At 43.1% G+C, this 12,313-nt stretch overlaps 1 protein-coding gene across 2 annotated transcripts in view; it reads left to right on the top strand.

Moving 5' to 3' along the window:
* The window catches only part of MND1 (meiotic nuclear divisions 1), a 101,922-nt gene extending 89,799 nt beyond the window's left edge, over window positions 1-12,123 (top strand). For both annotated transcript variants that reach the window (XM_068269576.1, XM_068269567.1), the window contains exon 8: window positions 10,835-12,123. In XM_068269576.1, coding sequence (XP_068125677.1) covers window positions 10,835-10,941 — 107 coding nt within the window. In that variant the 3' untranslated portion in view covers window positions 10,942-12,123. The remainder of the gene's footprint in view (window positions 1-10,834) is intronic.
* Window positions 12,124-12,313: the final 190 nt, after the last annotated feature.

The following is a 12,313-nucleotide window of genomic DNA, read 5'->3' as shown; positions in this document are numbered from 1 at the left end:
TAGCTATCCGAACGATTCAGTCATTGATTGAATCTGCTACTTATCAATGCAGCAGATAGTCTGTTAATTTGATTATTCAGGCGAAATTGGTCAAATAAGATTGGTCGGTCCAGATAGGAAATCTAGGTCAATTGACTAGGGTTGAGAACGGTGACAAATCAACGTCATATAGCATTGCATTGAATGGAACAGTGCAGCCCTGTGGTTTCATTCTGAAATCCTGAAAGTTCCTAGTATGTGGCACACATCAGATGGATTCCTGCAAGATTTAGCCTGACAGGGGTCTATCTGATGGTCGAATCTGGTGGCCATCTGTAATTGTATGGCTACCTTTAATCATAGCTAATGCTAGGTACACACGATGAGATTTTTCAGCCGATTTACTGTCCGATCGATTTTCTTACCAATTTCCATTCACTTCTATGAGAAACCGATCAGAAAAGCGATGATTGAAAATAAGATCGGACATGACGGAAATTATCTATCAAACCATATATCTTATAAATACTGAGTTACCTTGCGCTGGAGGGGGATGTCTATCTAATCAGCAGCGTGCAAGAGCGAGGGATCCCCTCAACCCTCAATTTCCAACTAAGTTACAATTAACAAATGATCGAGCACGCGCTATCTATACAAGTATATATTCTCTTTATTAAATGCAATACACATAAAACCGTCAGTAAAAAAGGTATTTTCTCCCTTAATTCACACCCACTACAGCATTCTTTCATTCACACCATAGAAGGGCCCTTCTAAAAAATATCCATATATTTTGTTTAAAACTTGTAATTATTTGCAGCACAAAAAATGGTAAAATGTTTGTGGTTGAAAAACAGAAAAAAATGAACTGTAACTCTATCCGGAGTATCCAAACCATATATCTGCCAAACTATCTTATGGTGTGTACCTAGCATACAGCAAAACTGGATTGTAAATAAACTGATGAGATAACAATTGCATCTATCTTCCTAAATATAACTTCTTTTTTAGAATCCAACAGTTTTTAGAAGCTAAAAATGTAGGTTTCATCACTTTGCATTGAGGCCTCTTTTGGACAAGAGCACTTTTGAGGTTTTAAGCTATGCCCCTATTTAATTAGCAAAACCTTCATCACTACTTATGACACCTTAGTGATATATCTATTGTTTTGTTTTTTTTATCAGAACAAACTAGGTTTACTTTGAGTATTTTATCCCCAGGAACTATTTTATTGAATGTGCTTTTTTTTTTTAAAGGGGAAAAGAAGGGGAAAAAATGGTTTCTCAGTATTTACATATTATTTTACAATAAAAAGTGCTACCATAGGTAAATGACACTAATTACATTAGGATATCTATCCTATTTATTATAAAACTTAAAGGGAACCTGAAGTGTCTATCCATCTTAGCCTCTGCCGTCCTCTTCTTCTTTTGCCTGAAGTGTCTATCCATCTTAGCCTGTGCCTTCCTCTTCTTTTGCACTCCACGCATCAAAGATTTTTCCAAAGAACCCAGTCTTCACATTATGTGACCAAAGTATTTAAGTTTTAATAGTGGTATCAGCCCTTCTAGTGAACACTCTGGCCTTATTTCTTTAAGTTAGACTGGTGAGATCGTCTAGCAGTCCAGGGTACTCTCAGTAGCTTTCTCCACACCCACAGTTCAAAAGCATCAATTTTTCTATGCATTACATATTTTATAGTCCAAATTTTACAGCTATATGTTACTGCTGGCTTGAACTATCATGATCTTTGTTAATAAAGGAGACAGGGGTCAGGATCAGTTGCTAAAAGCTATAATCTGCTATTCCCAAATTCTGCCTCCTGGGTGTTGTTTTTTTATACTATTAGTCAAATTATTTTATTATCACTAGCAACTGGAAGCCTGTGATGATCTTCTGGTTTTCTTGTCCTAGTCCCTGTTACCACATATTGTCTAGTATTATAAAGCATAGACAATTAGAGGACCATGTAGTTACCACTTCTCATCCTTCTTCATCCATGTAGCTTGTTGTGCACAGCAGTTTCACTCAGAACTTTCTCTCTGCTATAAAAGATACGCAATAGCATAATAACCTGTACAGAAAAACATTTCTTTCTTACAGCTGATACAAATCCTACAATAAACCTGAAGTGTTTCTACTTCCTACTTTCATGGAAGCAGACATTGTTAACACCCTGTGCTTTCAGATTAGCTTGTCTGCCATGGCAGTCAGCTGATGCAAGGGAGAGAGCAAATAACAACTTGCAATTAGTCACAGATAAGAGGGAATTAGACAGCATAACTCTCTAAATACATACAGGGTGCATTTCTCTGTTTTCCTTCTGTCCTGTGCAAGAGTTCAGGTCCACTTTAACCATTTAACCACTTGGGTAATTTGAGATGGATTATCTGCATCCTGCAGGACTTCAGTTCCTGCCCAGAGACGTAGACCATCATCTATTGCAGCGGATGGCCACCAATTGCTCCCGCGCTTGCTTCCATGCAGGTTCTCGCCACTGCCCGTTAGAGCTGTTCCCATTCATTGATCTAAGTCCCCGTGTCAATGATCGCTGGCATCAGTGAGATGCCTGCGATCATTGTAACTACAGAGGTTAACACGTCCACACATTACTTCCTGCTCAGGAAATAATGCGTGAGGACATCTTGTGGCCAAGTAGTAAAATTATACTTGCACATATTTATTTTAATAAGAGGGACCCACACATACATTTAAAATTAACCCCTTACCTCCCACCCTCTCCTATAATTACCCTAATAAAACTTTTGCATTAAAAAAAAAAAAAAGTTTAAAAAGCAACTGAACTTTAACCACTTGAGGACCGCCCCCAGCCGATGGGCGGCGGCAAAGACCGGGCCCAAACGACCGCAATACGCCCATCGGCGGGGGCGGCATCAGAGGAAACCTGCCGGCCAATCAGCAGCGCCGGCGGGTTTCAAACTTGCGCGATCCGCCCAATCAGAGTGTATAATACACTTTGTTATTGTAACAAAGTGTATTATACTGGCTGCCTCCTCCGCTGATGGTCACTCGTCGTGCGACCATCAGAGAGGACGGTAGCCTAGGAGATAAGTGAAAAAACACACACTTTAGCCCACCCAGACCCCCCGATCGCCCACCCCAGCCCTCAGAACCCCCCCTGCTCTCAGAACCCCCCCTGCTCACCCCAGCACACCACATCTTTCAGCCAAGCAACCCCCTATAAACCTATCAATCACCCCCTGCCACTATCTAGCGACACTATCCCCTAGATTAGGTCCCTAACTGCCCCCTAGGGTCCCCTGATCACCCCCCCCCCATACCCTCAGATCCCCCCCAGACCCCCCCCCCCTCTGTATACTGTATACAGCTGTATAGCTGCATTACCCACTGATCGCCTGTCTATCACCCCTTGTCACCACCACCAATCAGAGCAGACCCTAAACTGTCCCTTGGGGGCACCTGATCACCCACCCAGACCCTCAGATTGCCCTCAGACCCCTCTCCTCATAACCTCCCCAGTGCATTGTTTACATCTATTCTCCCCTGTAATCCCTCACTGATCTCCTATCGTCACCCCGTGTCTGCCACCCACCAGATCAGGACCCAGTCTGCCCCGTGCGGGCACCTAGTCAACCCCCCACACCCTCAGATCGCCCTCAGACCAACCGCCTCCCCACCTTCCCAGTGCATTGTATGTGATTGTGCTGTAATTGTATTTGATTGTGCTGACATTCAATTTGATTGTGCTGTATTTGTATTTGATTGTCCCGTGATTGGCTTTGATTGTCCTGTGATTGGCTTTGATTGGCCTGTGATTGACTTTGATTGGCCTGTGATTGTCCCGTGATTGGCTTTGATTGTGCCGTGATTGGTTTGATTGCCCTGTGATTGGCTTTGATTGTCCCGTGATTGGCTTTGATTGTCCCGTGAATTGAGTGCCCTGTGATTGGCCTGCGATTGTCCTGTGATTGCCTTTGATTGTCCTGTGATTGTTTCTGATTGCCTCTGATTCCCCACTCGCCACCACCCCCCTGTCACTATCCTAGTGATCTAAAAACAGTGATCAGTGAAAACTGTCACTTTTTTAGTATCTCTAGTGTTAGCAGTTAGGCCAGTTAGCTAGGCCCCTTTGTAAGTGTCAGTTAGTGCTCAGCCCACTGCACCACAGTCACTAATTAGCGTCATCACTGTCGCTAATCAACATTGGTACTATATAGTATCTGTAAGTGATCATTACTGATCGCAGTCAGATCTATTAGGGTCACTAGGATCCACAAAAAAACGCAGTGTTTGCCCGATCAGGCCTGATCGTTCGCCTGCACTTGCGTTCAGCCCGCCCCACCGCAGTGACAGAATTTTTTTTCTAATCACTGCAAAAAACACGGTACAATAGCTGTGGCACTGTAAACCTCAGTTTTGATTTATTTTTTTATCAAAACTCAGTGACCACAGTTTTCTACCTCTCAAATACTCCCTTTTGCTAGGTAGGTGCTCTTTTTTTCTGGGTAGTCTCAGAGGAATACCCCCTAAATTTAGCAGTCCACCATGGCAAGAAAGGGGTATTCCGATGATGAGGTTCTCGGGTACATGGTCCAGTTGGATGAGGACGATTGGGACGCCTCATTCGACGAATCTTCCGGGTCAGAGTTTGAACCTGATTTGAGCAGTGGCTCACTGACCGATAGTGATGACGAGGTTGAAGTCCCGGCTAGAGCCAGGCGTACCACACACCATGTTGTTGTACCGCAGGTGGCGCAGGATCGGCCTCAAGGGCAGCAGAGTGGTGTTCGTGCTGGTCTGAGATTTCATGGTGGGGCAGGTACCAGCAGCACAACATCTCCTGGACCTAGAACCAGTACTTCCGTAGACCCTGGTGAAGTGGCGAGCACCAGCATGGAAGTTAAAACTGGTTTGGTGGCACGTGCAGTAAGATCCCAGTCGCAGCCACCAAGAAGACGGGCCCGTACTACCCCTAGTTTACCAGAAGTGCTGGCAAACCCAAATTGGCAATCCCCTGTTTCCGCCGCACCCGTACTTCCCCCTTTCACTGCCAAGTCTGGAGTCCAGGTGGAGACAGATAATCTAGGATCGGCCCTAGACTTTTTCTATCTGTTCTTCACCCAGGATCTCTTAGACTTAATTGTGGCAGAGACCAACCGTAAGGCCACACAATATATAACCGCCAATCCGGAAAAGTACCTTGCCCAGCCTTTTCGGTGGAAACCAGTCCAAGTTTCCGAAATTAAACATTTTTTGGGCCTTCTCCTTCACACGGGACTAGTAAAGCAGAATGTTTCGCGGTCTTATTGGTCTACGGACCCAGCATATCATGTTCCCCTGTACTCTGCTGCCATGTCCAGGACACGATTTGAGAACATCCTGCGCTTCCTGCACTTCAATAACAACGAAACCTGTCATCGAAGTGACCACCCTGCTTTTGACCGGCTCCACAAAATTCGACCCCTTATAGACCACCTGTCATTCAGATTTGCAGATGCTTATACCCCTGACCAGGACATCTGCGTAGACTAGTCCCTCATACGTTTTACCGGGCGCCTTCGCATCAAACAGTACATCCCAAGCAAGCGCGCCCGGTATGGGGTGAAACTGTATAAGCTCTGTGAAAGGGCCACAGGCTATACATCCTATTTTAGGGTCTATGAGGGAAAAGACTCAAAATTGGATCCGGTCGGATGCCCTGACTACCTGGGGTTGCAGTGGAAAGGTTGTGTGGGACTTGGTGTCACCCTTGTTCCAGAAGGGGTACCATCTTTTTGTGGACAATTATTACACAAGTGTGGCCCTCTTTCAGCACTTTAAAAATAGAAAAAATCCGATGCTGTGGCACCGTGCGGCCTAGTCGCAGGGGCTTCCCCCAACGGCTCATTACCACCAGACTTGAACGGGGGCAGAGGGCCGCCTTGTGTGCTGACGACCTGCTCGCGGTGAAATGGAAGGACAAGAGGGACGTTTACTTTCTGTCCACCATTCACGCAGACACGACAGTTGAAATTCAACGGCAAACTGAGGTCATTGAAAAAACCCTTGTCGTCCACGAGTATAATACTAACATGGGAGGGGTGGACTTCAATGACCAGAGGTTAGCGCCCTATTTAGTTGCCCGAAAAACAAGACGCTGGTATAAAAAAGTGTCTCTTTACCTCATTCAATTGGCAATTTACAACAGCTTTGTTCTCTACAGTAAGGCTGGGAGAACTGGATCGTTTATTCAATTTAATAAACAGATCGTGATGGAACTCCTGTATCCAGGAGGTGCCGTGGCCCAACCCCAAGATGCAACTAGCCGGTTGCATGGAAGGCATTACGCCTATCCAATTCCGAGTACCCCAGGTCACCGAATCCGAAGAAAGCGTTGTAGTGTCTGCAGCAGGGCTGGAATAAGGCGTGACACCACTGTTTATTGTCCCACCTGTCCTGACCAACCTGGCCTATGCCTAGGGGAGTGTTTTGAGAGGTACCACGAGCAGGTACACTATTAGAGAGTAGGGAACTCCAATCACAGCGGTAGGCACACAAGGGTCTCTCAGTGCTATTTTACACTGCTGCGATGCGTTAGGGCAAAATGCCTAGCGAAAGTCACACTTTGCGGTCCCCCCCTACGCCGGAAGTGCTTGACTTAACGCTAGTGCATGCCTACGTTACTGCGTGGCTTCTGTGGCAATTTAGATCGGCCCGGAAGTCATGTTAGTCTATGGCGACGCAGTTCATTACTAGGCCGAATGCTACTCTTGTGGTATTCCCTGAAGGTCTGTTTTGGACGATACGGTGCGGCGGGCTCGACCCACCGGATATGTCAATATGCAGTGTGAAACCAAACATCTGGTTTCGAGCTATCGTAATACACAGGGCTGCCAGAAACCTCTGCTTTCACTTGGGACAAAATGCGTAATGTACTTCGCCACAACTCTGTGCGATTTGCACGTTGCACATTGTCCCATGGGGGAGGAGAGGTTTGTCCTCGGGAGGTAAGTTAAAAAAAAAAAAAACAAAAAAAACAGGTAAGCAAAGAAGTTAATGTTTGGTTTGCAATTTTAAGGTTTTTATTAAAGTTAAAAGTTTATTAATGTTTTTTTTCTCTTTTTCCATCCAATAACCTTCCAGGTGGACCGATCGAACGACTAACCAGCTGCAGCACTGATGGTGCATCCTGACAGAACATTACGCGTCTGTCAGCTTACACACAAGTCGGTGCATGCAGCGCTGCAGGACGAGATTTCTCCTCCACAGTCAAAAAGATACGTTTGCCGAGGCATATGGGCCGAGGAGTGGAGTTGGGGTTTCATATGCTTTGGCAAGTACTTTGTATCAAAAAAGAACTCTGGCAATGATTTGTTCATCCACATCGATCGGTGTGAATGGATAAATCAGGTTTGCCAGGGCATACGAGCTGGTGGGTTTGGATTTTTGGGGCGGCAGCTCCTATGTCCTGGCAGACACCTTCCCCTCTTTTTTTTTTTTTTTCCCACATTTTTTTGGCCCATCCACATTGATTGATTGATTGATTGTTTAATATTCATTTTTCCTTTCAGCCCAGAGTGCATTACCCTTATGTCCAATATAAGGAGTATAGCAGAAACTCCTAATACTGGCCATACATGTAATGATTGCAGAGACCCTAAAATGCCAGGACAGACCCCACGAATGATGCCATTTTGGAAAGAGGACACCCCAAAGTATTCCGTTAGGTGCATGGTGAGTTCATAGAATATTTTATTTTTTTGTCACAAGTTAGCAGAAATTGTGGTTTTGTTTTTTTTTTTTTCACAAAATGTCATTTTCCACTAACTGGTGACAAAAAAATAAAATTTTCTATGAACTCACCGTGGCCCTCATGGAATACCTTAGCGTGTATTCTTTCCAAAATGGGGTCATTTGTGGGGTTTGTTAACTGTCCTGGCAAGTGGGGGGGTGCTAAATTGTAAGCACCCTTGTAAAGCCTGAAGGTGCTCATTGGACTTTGGGCCCCTTAGCACAGTTAGGGTGCAAAAAAGTGCCACACGTGATATTGCCGTACTCAGGAGAAGTAGTATAATGTGTTTTGGGGTGTATTTTTACACGTACCCATGCTGGGTGGGAGAAATCTCTCTGTAAATGGACAATTGTGTGTAAAAAAAAATCAAGATTGTCATTTACAGAAATATTTCTCCCACCCAGCATGGGTATGTGTAAAAATACACCCCAAAACACATTATACTACTTCTCCTGAGTACGGCAATACCCCATGTGTGACCCCTTTTTGCAGCCTAGGTGCGCTAAGGGGCCCAACGTCCAATGAGCACCTTTAGGCTTTGCAGGGGTGCTTACAATTTAACACCCCCCAAAATGCCAGGACAGTAAATACACCCCACAAATGACCCCATTTTGGAAAGTAGACACTTCAAGGTATTCAGAGAGGGCTATGGTGAGTCCGTGGCAGATTTCATTTTTTTTTTGTCACAAGTTATCAGAAATGGAAATTATTTTTTTTTCACAAAGTGTCATTTTCCGCTAACTTGTGACAAAAAATAAAATCTTCTATGAACTCACCATGCCTCTTTGTGAATACTTTGGGATGTCTTCTTTCCAAAATTGGGTCATTTGGGGGGTATTTATACTATCCTGGAATTTTAGCACCTCATGAAACCTGACAGGTGCTCAGAAAAGTCAGAGATGCTTTAAAATATGAAAATTCACTTTTGGCACCATAGTTTGTAAACGCTATAACTTTTACCCAATCCAATAAATATATACTTAATGTTTTTTTTTTTTTATCAAAGACATGTAGCACAATAACTTTCGCGCTCAAATGTATAGGAAATTTTACTTTATTTGTACTATCCTGGAATTCTAGCCCCTCATGAAACATGTCAGGTGGTCAGAAAAGGCAGAGATGCTGGAAAATGGGAAAATTCACTTTTTGCACCATAGTTTGTAAACGCTATAACGTTTACCCAAACCAATAAATATAGGCTGAATGGGTTTTTTTTTATCAAAAACATGTTTGTCCACATTTTTCGCGCTGCATGTATACAGAAATTTTACTTTATTTGAAAAATGTCAGCACAGAAAGTTAAAAAAGTTATTTTTTTGACAAAATTCATGTCTTTTTTAATGAATATAGTAAAAACTAAAACTCGCAGTAGCAATCAAATAGCACCAAAAGAAAGCTGTATTAGTGACAAGAAAAGGAGGTAAAATTCATTTAGGTGGTAGGTTGTATGACCGAGCAATAAACCGTGAAATCTGCAGTGGTCTGAATGGAGAAAAAGGCTCTGGTCCTTAAGGGGCGAAAAGACTGTGGTCCTCAAGTGGTTAATATGTATGTCAAGAGGGTATGTTAATTTTGAAAATGGACGCAAAACTGAAAAAATGCACTTTTATTTCCAAATGAAATATTGGCGCCATACATTGTACTATGGAAATATTTTAAATGGTGCAATAACTGGCACAAATGGGCAAATAAAATATGTGGGTTTTAATTATGGTAGCATGTATTATTTTAAAACTATAATGGCCAAAAAATAATTTGGAAATAATTATTTTTTTTCCATTTGTTTCCTTATTTTTCCAGTTAAAATGCATTTACAATATAATAATCCTTAGCAAAATGTACCACCCAAAGAAAGTCTAATGGTGGTGAAAAAACAAGATATAGATTATTTAATTGTGATAAGTAGTCTTAAAGTTATAGGCGAATGGATGGAAGGAGCGCTGAAAGGTGAAACTTGCTCTAGTACAGAAGGAGAAAAACTCCTCAGTAGTAAAGTGGTCAAGGCAGTTTATAGATCTTTGTTGAAGGCACATGGCAGAATAGTTGCTGAGCAGTTTTAAAGCGGTTATTGATTTTTTTTTCATTTCCTTTATTCAGGATAATTTCCTGTATGGTACATACTGTAAAAACACCCATAAACTGCCTTGCAGCCATGTTTACAAGTCTTTGCTAAGTGCTTCTTTGTAGTCTACTCTGGCAGCTGAACTCTATAACTGACTTTCAGACATGTCATGCATCATTTCTGAACAACGCAGTGAACGATCACTTGATCAAACCCCACTCCCGGTTTGTATTCTCTTATGGGTGGCTTTGTGGCCACTGTTGACTCTTAACCGTGCAAATATAAAATTTTTCATGTAATCTAACCCTTATTGTTGTGTATATATATATATATATATATATATATATATATATAACCACTTCAGGATTCTGCGTACGCTTAACTACGCCCCTGAATCCTGAAGTGGTTTCCATGGAAACGGCCGCTCGTATGAGCGGACGTTCCATGTCAGTTCACGGAGGGTGTCTCCGTGAGCACCCTGCGGGCCGCCGATCGCAGCTCGCAGGGTAAATGTAAACACACGGGGAAGATCTTCCCCGGTGTTTACATGTAAACGGCGCTGCTGCGCTGCAGCGCCGTGGCAGAGATCGGCGATCCCCGGCCTCTGATTGGCCGGGGACCGCCGGCACCTGATAGGCTGAAGCCTATCCTATCCGGCGCAGGACGGCTTTCCGTCCTGCGCCGCACACAGGGGACGGGAGAGGGAGGGAAGGAGGCAGAGGGAGGACTAGTGCTGCGGAGGGGGGCTTTGAGGAGCCCCCCCCCGCTAGGCACAGCAGCGCGGCGGTGATCAGACCCCCCCAGCAGGACATCCCCCTAGTGGGGAAAAAAGGGGGGAGGTCTGATCGCCCTGCCTGATTTCTGATCTGTGCTGCGGGCTGAAGAGCCCCCGCAGCACAGATCAGCCAAACCACCCGGTATCCGGAAGTGGATATATATATATATTTATTTATATTCTCACACTAAATCATTTTAATTGCCATCCCTATATTTGACTGAATTGATTTAATTGCTGTTTTTTTTCTCTTACTTATTTACAGACAATATATTTTCTGTGAAATCCTGGGCCAAGAAGAAGTTTGGATTTGAAGAAGGCAAGATTGACAAAACATTTGGTATCCCTGAGGATTTTGATTACATTGACTAAATTGTTTAGCTTGTTGTATGTCTTCATTAGGGGACTTCACCTAACCATATGTGTTGTTACATTTAAGTTAAAACTCATCTGTTGTCAAAAAATGATAATCAGACAGCAGAGCTAGAGCTGTTAGTACAGCACTGCCCTGGCAGACGTGCCTGCCAATACATTCCCTTTCTGTTGTGTAGAGGTATGAGTGTGACCTGCTTCCCTCCTGGCCACCTGGAGGTAGAACTGCACCTGTGGTGCCTAGATCCAGTTTTCCTGCAATGATCCTCACTCACAAAGGCCAACATTTTGTGTTGTTGTGTATGTTTTGATCCAAGATCAGCACACAGTTCTTCAGGGTATATTTGGAAAGATTGCAATCACCACTTAAAGCGGATCTAAGATGAAAAACTAACTATAACAAGTAACTTGTCTACATATCTTATCTAAAGTTTAGATAGTTTACACAACATATCTAGCTGAAACAGCTTCAAAAGTTTATGATTATTTATTCCTGTGATACAATGAGGGCAGCCATGTTCTGTTTGTCACAGGCTGAGGGCTGGAGATGCTATCAGCTTGCCTGTGTGTAAATTCGGTCCTCCTCCCCTCTGCCTCTGAAATCAATGGCTAGTAACCTCCTCCTCCTGCCCAGACTGAGCTCCCATAAGCCCTTGCTACAGTGCCAAGGCACAAAATGAGCTGTGGGGGAGGCTTGTCTAGTTTATAGGGAATTAGAGTATTAAAACAAAAAAAAAAATATTTGGCTTGAGAAATGCCCTATAAACTATCTGAAAGGAACACAATTATGCAATGAGTAAAAGTTTTTCTCGGATGCTTGAATGGTGCCTCCAGGTATCTATATAAGAGAGAGGCCAGGAGCCCAATGGTGCAGTATTGTTTGTACAAGTTGGTATAGTAAAAGATATAGATCTTATACTCACAAGGGTGGGTTACAAAGACCTGCATCCACTATTAGAGCCTACAGGAAAAACAGCTGTTTCCACTCAGCATTCCAGGTCTGCTTGGCAGATTCTGGTCGGTCGCACTCCTTGAATTTATTGGAAACTCAGAGGTTTACAATAAGGGACCCCTAAGGGTATGTCTAATCTAAAATACACAGTTAGAGGCGCCCTATATTTTGCTATTAGGTGTGTGTTTGTATGTGTGTGTGTGTGTATATATATATATATATATATATATATATATATATATATATATATATATATATATATATATATATATATATATATATATATATATATATATATATATATATATATATATGTGTGTGTGTGTGTGTATATGTTTGTTTTTTATTCACTCATGCACTGAAAGAAAACGCATTCCATGGTTTTGAAAGGCTCCCAGAACCATGGATGCTGCAGCTAAC

This window comes from Hyperolius riggenbachi, chromosome 1 (genome assembly GCF_040937935.1).
Source record: "Hyperolius riggenbachi isolate aHypRig1 chromosome 1, aHypRig1.pri, whole genome shotgun sequence".
NCBI classification, from domain to species: Eukaryota; Metazoa; Chordata; class Amphibia; order Anura; family Hyperoliidae; genus Hyperolius; species Hyperolius riggenbachi.
Note: the sequence above shows the minus strand (reverse complement) of the source record. Positions and strands in the feature narration are given on the sequence as shown.